This window comes from Sinocyclocheilus anshuiensis, unplaced genomic scaffold (assembly GCF_001515605.1).
Source record: "Sinocyclocheilus anshuiensis isolate Anshui unplaced genomic scaffold, SAMN03320099.WGS_v1.1 scaffold130, whole genome shotgun sequence".
NCBI classification, from domain to species: Eukaryota; Metazoa; Chordata; class Actinopteri; order Cypriniformes; family Cyprinidae; genus Sinocyclocheilus; species Sinocyclocheilus anshuiensis.
Genome location: NW_015544207.1, coordinates 2,056,478 through 2,064,303, shown reverse-complemented (window position 1 = coordinate 2,064,303; position 7,826 = coordinate 2,056,478). Strand labels below are relative to the sequence as shown.

General features: G+C 37.6%; 1 protein-coding gene across 1 annotated transcript in view; it reads right to left on the bottom strand.

Annotated features, from left to right (window-relative positions):
* The window catches only part of LOC107697018 (protein phosphatase 1 regulatory subunit 12B-like), a 68,239-nt gene that overhangs the window by 21,095 nt on the left and 39,318 nt on the right, over positions 1-7,826 (bottom strand). The window contains exon 10 of the mRNA XM_016497635.1: positions 7,761-7,811. Coding sequence (XP_016353121.1) covers positions 7,761-7,811 — 51 coding nt within the window. The remainder of the gene's footprint in view (positions 1-7,760; positions 7,812-7,826) is intronic.

Sequence of the window (7,826 nt, the reverse complement as noted above, 5' to 3'; positions counted from 1 at the left end):
AAAGAAAGACGGAGCTGTACATATCGGTTTATTTCGGGAACTTTTTGCCCCACTTGCACAAGTCATTTAGACATTTGCAACAGTTAGTTTTTTTACACATACAGATTGGTTCTATGCAGTCAATCCGTTTTGCAGTTCTTTAAACTGTCGTTTTCACTTGCAAATCACTGTTCACAGGCTTGCAGTGCTTTTGACCGTATTTTAGCGAAAACAACGTGCCAAAAGTGTAAGCGCAGAAAAATGGAAGTCAGAAGAATGCAGATCATATTTATTTTACGTTAGCATGAAGCTGCAGTTTCACAATACTTTAATAACAATTACGAGTAACAGTAAAATGCTGCAAATCATTTTTTCTTACACTTTAAATGCGATTTACACCTTTACAAAGCTTCTCTTGCTCATGCAAATTTAATTTACGCTTACAGTCTTATGTACACTTCCACAACTCTTACCCTGCATATGCAAATCTTTTAGGCATTAAATTACCTTCGGTTTATAAAGTTTTAAATATGGATTTTTTTCTTACACAAACACATCGCTTCACTTCAGAAGCCAGGCCATTTTTTAATATAACTCTGATTGGATTTGTCTGAAAGAAGAAAGTCATATACGCCTACTGTAGGATGGCTTGAGGGTGAGTAAATCATGGGGTAATTTTTATTTTGGGTAAATTATCCCTTTAACAATCTTCAAAATATCTTTGTTGTGTTCTGAAGAAGAAAGAAATGCATACAGGTTTGGACCATCATGAGGACAGAGTTCATTGCTTGGGTGAACTATCCCTTAAACTAACGACAATCCAGCTACTTATTTGTTAGTTACTTATCAATGCAAGAATCTCCCATTTGTATAATGCAATGATTCCTTTAATTATCCATATCTTTAATTCTACTTTAAAGTTGAATATGCCAAGTCAGAATTTCTCTACCACCTGTAAGGGGTGCATTAAATCTGACAAAGTATTTAATAAAAGGGTCCAGTGGTCTAAGGACATCCAAGGATATATTGTACCAATCTTTTTTTTAATGGACAATTGAATTTTGCATTTAATAATACTACTTTTGAATGAGTCAATTTAAGTCAGTCTTTCTCTACCCTCTTTAATTGTGCAGTAAATCTAACATACTGGCATTTTGAATTCTAGAAAATTCCAAGCTTTGAACACTTTTACTGTGCCAATCTTGTTTTTATAATCACTTTAACTTCCCATATGGGACAATACAGGCATGCTATTGCACCATCAGCCCATTTCTCAATCACAATAGAGAGCATGTTAAATAAAGTACTTGATACTAGTGAAAATGCCTTAGTGAAATCTAAATATTAAACCGTTTTTACTGTACCAATCTTTTTTATAAACACTTCATAATAGAAATTACCTTCGGTTTATAAAGTTTTAAATATGGATTTTTTTCTTACACAAACACATCGCTTCACTTCAGAAGCCAGGCCATTTTTTAATATAACTCTGATTGGATTTGTCTGAAAGAAGAAAGTCATATACGCCTACTGTAGGATGGCTTGAGGGTGAGTAAATCATGGGGTAATTTTTATTTTGGGTAAATTATCCCTTTAACAATCTTCAAAATATCTTTGTTGTGTTCTGAAGAAGAAAGAAATGCATACAGGTTTGGACCATCATGAGGACAGAGTTCATTGCTTGGGTGAACTATCCCTTAAACTAACGACAATCCAGCTACTTATTTGTTAGTTACTTATCAATGCAAGAATCTCCCATTTGTATAATGCAATGATTCCTTTAATTATCCATATCTTTAATTCTACTTTAAAGTTGAATATGCCAAGTCAGAATTTCTCTACCACCTGTAAGGGGTGCATTAAATCTGACAAAGTATTTAATAAAAGGGTCCAGTGGTCTAAGGACATCCAAGGATATATTGTACCAATCTTTTTTTTAATGGACAATTGAATTTTGCATGTAATAATACTACTTTTGAATGAGTCAATTTAAGTCAGTCTTTCTCTACCCTCTTTAATTGTGCAGTAAATCTAACATACTGGCATTTTGAATTCTAGAAAATTCCAAGCTTTGAACACTTTTACTGTGCCAATCTTGTTTTTATAATCACTTTAACTTCCCATATGGGACAATACAGGCATCCTATTGCACCATCAGCCCATTTCTTAATCACAATAGAGAGCATGTTAAAGTACTTGATACTAGTGAAAATGCCTTAGTGAAATCTAAATATTAAACCGTTTTTACTGTACCAGTCTTTTTTATAAACACTTCATAATAGGGGTAGTTGACTAACGAAATCCAAATATTGATACCAATTTTTTATGAACCCTTTTTTTACTACCACTTTAACTGTTAGCCCAAACTTTATCAGGTTAATTCTGAATGGTTTACAACCCTGTTGAAACTCCATATAGCCGCATTTAACTGTAATATATTTGCTTGAAATTGTTGCGCCACCCTCTTATTTCTCCACCTTCCAACCACCTGTCATATAGAGACAACTTTAGGTCAATCAAGCAATCAATTTCCAATGAATAAAATCAAGTCTGGTCCTATATCTTTCTTAAGGACATTCGAATAGGAAACAAATACTATGTTAAATGCATTAGAATATAAATCATGTTTCACTCTTAAATGTCACATTACAAATAAAATGAGTTTCATGTTGACTTTAGAACGGAAACAGAAATATAAGCATGCGAAGACGATCAGATGAGAACAGAAATTTGTGTTGGATGAACTCATTGACACACAGCACGTGCAACTGTAGTCATTCACAAAAAGGATGAGGAGGACAGGCTTGCAAACATCTTCATGACCACTATACTTAAAATAAAATCAAGCTTTTTATTGGATGACTTTTAAAAAGTAGTAAGCACCACTATTTTCTTTCATAAAAGCCACACTGTGCAGTGAGATTAATGAGCGTTGTGAGGCATCTGTGGTCAACCTCAGAAACTTCCTGAACCAGCATGTGGAGAAACCCTGAGGTCTGACACCGTTTCCAAACATGGTTTCACAGCTTATGGATTTGGGACCAGGCCACTGAGTTTCTCCAATGCATGAAAAACCAACAGAGAACTGCGAGGTATCCGGCATCTGTTCAGAGCTCTTTCATGATTCATTGTTTTGTCTCTACAAAGAACATCTGTAGTCATATAAATGACGCACTGCTTTGATAAACAGAGGTTGGCCAGCACAGATAACCAGTACAAGTGCTGTTTTGCTTCAAGTCATGACTCAATTTGTCACAACATGGCTTCTAGATGGTGCTGAGGCTCTTGTCTCTTTCTGCTGAGCCATTCCTTACTCAGTAGGCTATGCTGCATAACCTGCTATCTAACCTAAAGCAACATCCTTCAATGTGAAACACTCTACACAGGCAGCAAGACATGACTCGCTAACAACTGATTCCAATCCGCTTTTTAAGTTTTATGTCACACGTCACTGTTTCCACATCCAAGCGCTCCTTCAGATCTCAAAAGCAAACAGCAAATGGTGCTAATATACATTCATGGTGTGGTATAATATACTGGAAAAATTATAATCCTAACCTTTGTCTTCACACTGAAATCATAGTAGGCCAGAGAGTGATACATTTTTTTTATGAATTGTTAAACCCTTGCACAGAAACTGATATTGTGAGTTCTTAATAATGCAGTATAAATAATTTGTGCACAAAACAGCTGTTGAGATAGTATTCTCAATTGCAATGGAATCAAGGCTTGGACCCAAAAATAGTATTTAATTCGTCACGACTTAAGCGAGTTTGCCGTTAGCATGTCGCTTCTAATGTCCCACTAAATAAACGATACTTTTATTAATAAGACATTAAGAGTGCATAGAGTGCTATAGGGATGGCATATACTTCGGCGAACCGAAAAGTTTGCATCACCGTGATTTACTCAATAAAACCTAATAAGATTTTCCAATTGGCTTTTGGATTATTGCAGAAAATTAGCTCTGTGACCAACAAAAGTTTGTGACTCCTGCATGTTTTATTCACCATGATAATATTCACAAATTAACACAACTTTTATGAATAATAATAATGAATTTTGAAATACAATCACCAGAATTCAAAACGAAAATGGAACGAAAAGTTTTAATATTTCAAACTTATTTCCAGATTTTGGCCTACAAAAACATGTCATCCTTCCAGCAATCTTTTGTGGTTTTTTCTATTGACTACTCAAATTACACAGATTAATTTTTGCCATTAAAGGTGGGGTATGTATTTTTTCAAAAATGCTTTAGAAAACTGAGTCGGGCAGAGCACCAAAACTAACTTGTAGCCAATCAGCAGTAAGGGGCGTGTCTACTCATGATGTGGAGGAGAGAGCACTCAGTGCACAGGACGGACATTAGCCGAGCCGAGCGACAGAAAGATAGAGATGGCGGATAAAAAACAAAAGAGGAAAACGTCTGCAGAACAAAAGAAGGCTTACGATAAGGCAAGTAGGACCCGTGTAAATATCGGATCAGCTTTCCAGCGCTGGAGAGAACTCAAGGAGCGGGAAGGCCTGCGATCAGATGCCGAGGTTGCTTTGTTTCTTCTCGATAGGTGAGTAACATTGGTTTTGCTTTGTTTCACAGAATATATGCTGTTAAAACACATATATGCACGTTAAAACACACAGTACTACCAAAACACATTCGACCTGTATTACCATAGTAACACATTGCTTTCACTTATTGATGACATCATACCCTCGGCCGACTGGCACAGCAGATTCCGCCATAATCGTTGCCTGGGTTGCGTATGTATGTGTGGGCGGAGCTATCAAAATAGGGTCGAGACCATTTTGGGGTAGGGGCGTGTTTGTTTTGGTGATTTGAAATATCAACATTGGCTACCAGAAATCACTTACCCCGCCTTTAATAGTGTACCATAGAGACGCATAATTCAGAGTCTGAGGAGAACAGCTCAGAGTAGGACGTCCCGGGTTGTCATCTAATTATGTCATGGCATTAACACAGCATTTATAATCAACATTACGCTTGACTCAGTCAATGCATTCTGGGATTGTCATTTTATTATTAGGTCACAATGAGCAGCGGTTTTTCATACAGTGCTTGCTGTTGTCTTCATAGGACAGTAAGCCTGCTGTTGAGGAATTCCAGTAAGAGTTATTTCGAGAGCATTACAGAGAAAAAAAATATGGATACAAATCTGTGACTAAAAGTGATCTACATGACTTACACTATGTAGTAATGGGTGTGTATAGGTGTGTGTGAGCAGGCAACCACGCGTGGGGCAAAACCACTCACCATCTGCCCTCTTTCACCCAGTCCAGCTGAGGATGAACTCAGGGCTGGTAGCGAAACCTCACTGAGGGCGTCTGCTGGGGCAACAGTGACATCACTGATCAAACAAACACAAGTGCTTCTCATTTTCTTATGCTTATGAGCTCGATGAAGTGAGAGTCTGTTGGACCTACCAATTAGTGTTTGAAAAGCTGCATAAATATACACTGTTAAAAATAAAGGTATTAATGGTTCCATCAAGAATCTTTAACATTTATGGAACTGTTCCATTGAAAAAAAAAGGTTCTTTATAGTGGACAAAGTTTCTTTAGGCTAGTCACACAAATGGTTCTTAATGATAGGGATAGTTCACCCAAAAATGAAAATTTGCAGCGATTTTGCAATCAATGGCTACCCTCACTTTGAGAGTGACGCATAAGCATATCAGGCAACTCAAAATTAATACCCATGGCTCTTGACGATATATTAAAGGGGACATACAGTTTTGCCCAATCTCATGTTAACCTTGAGTACCTATAGTACTGCATCCTTCATATCTCCAAAGAGTCTAATATTCCATAAGTATCATATTTATAAAAGAAAGATACAGATTTACTATTCTCTCTGAAAACAGCCAAGCTTCTGGAGGCGCGCTGTGGGTGGAGCTAAAGAGTCGCGAACACTTGCGCGCCGACTGCCAACAAAACGCCTGCGGTTCCGAACCAGCCTCAAACTGGGCCTTGTTTATAAAACATTCATCACCGAAAGGACGGGAACAAACAGACACACTTGCAAAACTCCGTTTCTACCCCAGAAAAACAAACTGCATCCACGTAATGTTATGTAACAATGTGTTCTTTAGGAAGCTGAACAAGGTTATCTTTCCCCTACATCCAAAGACAAACTTCTTTGGAGACATTCTTCTCGAGCAAGTCCTGTGCAGCGCTGCCAATGACGCTGATGGGCGTGTTCTTGCTCTTTATGCAGACTGGTTCTTTCAGACAGTTTGTTTCAATGAACTGGTTCAAAATGAACTGGTTCAAAACTGATTCACCAGTTAATTTACATAATCAAGCAGTTATATTATTAAAGCACCCAAAAATGATGTGAAACACAGATATTTTACATCTCTGAAGCATATAAAGTGAATAAACTAGTTTAATCAACGCCTTTTTACAGAGAGGTCCAAGTCGGAACTGTTTTTTATTTTTTCTCGGATCAGTGACTGTTGGAGTAACTGATGCACTGAATGGGTTGGCCAAAACCGGCATCATAGGATCATATACGCTGGTAACTGGATCATTTCGAGTCGGAGTGACTGTCGGGAATGTCTGATAATGAGTTTTGATTGAGTAACATATAGATCTTTGCTGTTCGAGCCACAAACTGTTTTACACAGTTCAGTCTGATTTGGTGTACTGGTTCAACTAGTTCACTAAAAAGAACCAGTTGAAAGGAATGATTCGTATGTGAACCAAACACCTCTCCGGACCGTTTGACTGAGGCTCTGGATTACAGGTAATAATGTTGTAAATAATGTTCAGTTTCTTGCACAGACTGATTGATTCGCTTCATAAGATCTCAGTATATTGTCAGGAGCCACAGGTATTAATTTTGTGTTGTCTGATATGCTTTTTTTGACTCTCAAAGTGACGGTAGTCTCTAACTTACATTTAATGAATCACCAAGGACCACGGTTTCAGCTAATATTCTTCTTTATTGTTCTACTGACAAAAAAAAAAGTACCTACATCTTGGATGGCCTGAGAGTAGGTAAATTAACAGCAAATTTTCATATGTGGGTGAACTATCCCTTAAAGAACTGTCCACTGTGACATCGTGAAAACCCCTTATTGGAACCTTTATTTTTTAAAAGTGTATTTTATTCCCTCCATGGTATTCTGTTTGCATATTTGCAATATAAATGACAATGTCATCTGCATATCTTGGCTCTAATCTAATCAACTTTGAACTAATTTGAACCAAAACACCCCAGAGTCCATGTTACCTCAATTGCAACATGGATCAATTATCCAACTGAGCCTGGCAGACTACAGCAGCCGTAGATATCTCATCTCCTTCACATTGATTTGGCCTTTCATATATTTGGCACCATGCTCTTCTTGGCCCCTCAAAATGCCAGCTATGTGCAATTACTGCTGGAATGCTGAACAAAAGCCATGCCGTGTCTCTGTGTTGGATTTAGTCCGGCCCTGGCGTAGCTGGAACTAGGTCACCATGTACTGCTGCAGCTGTGAGATGCTACAGAGCCGAGAGTAGTGGCCACGACTTTGGTGTGGGCCAGTAGCAAGCATTGTGGTGTCTGAGATTGACTAACATGGGTCAAAACAGGCATGGTAGTTACACTAGCTGTTAAAATCTTGTGATCTAACCTTTTTAACAGTCAGTTCAAACAAACTGTCCAAGTACATTTTGAAGTTAGCATCTTTGAACATGCTTCCATAAGTCACCCCAACTCATAATAACTCATAACACAGAAAAACCACATTTAATAGACATCTTCCTTTTACCTTTAATTCTTCTTCCATGTCTGAAACCCTCTTCTCCAAAGCTTCTTTTTCCTACACAAGCACAGA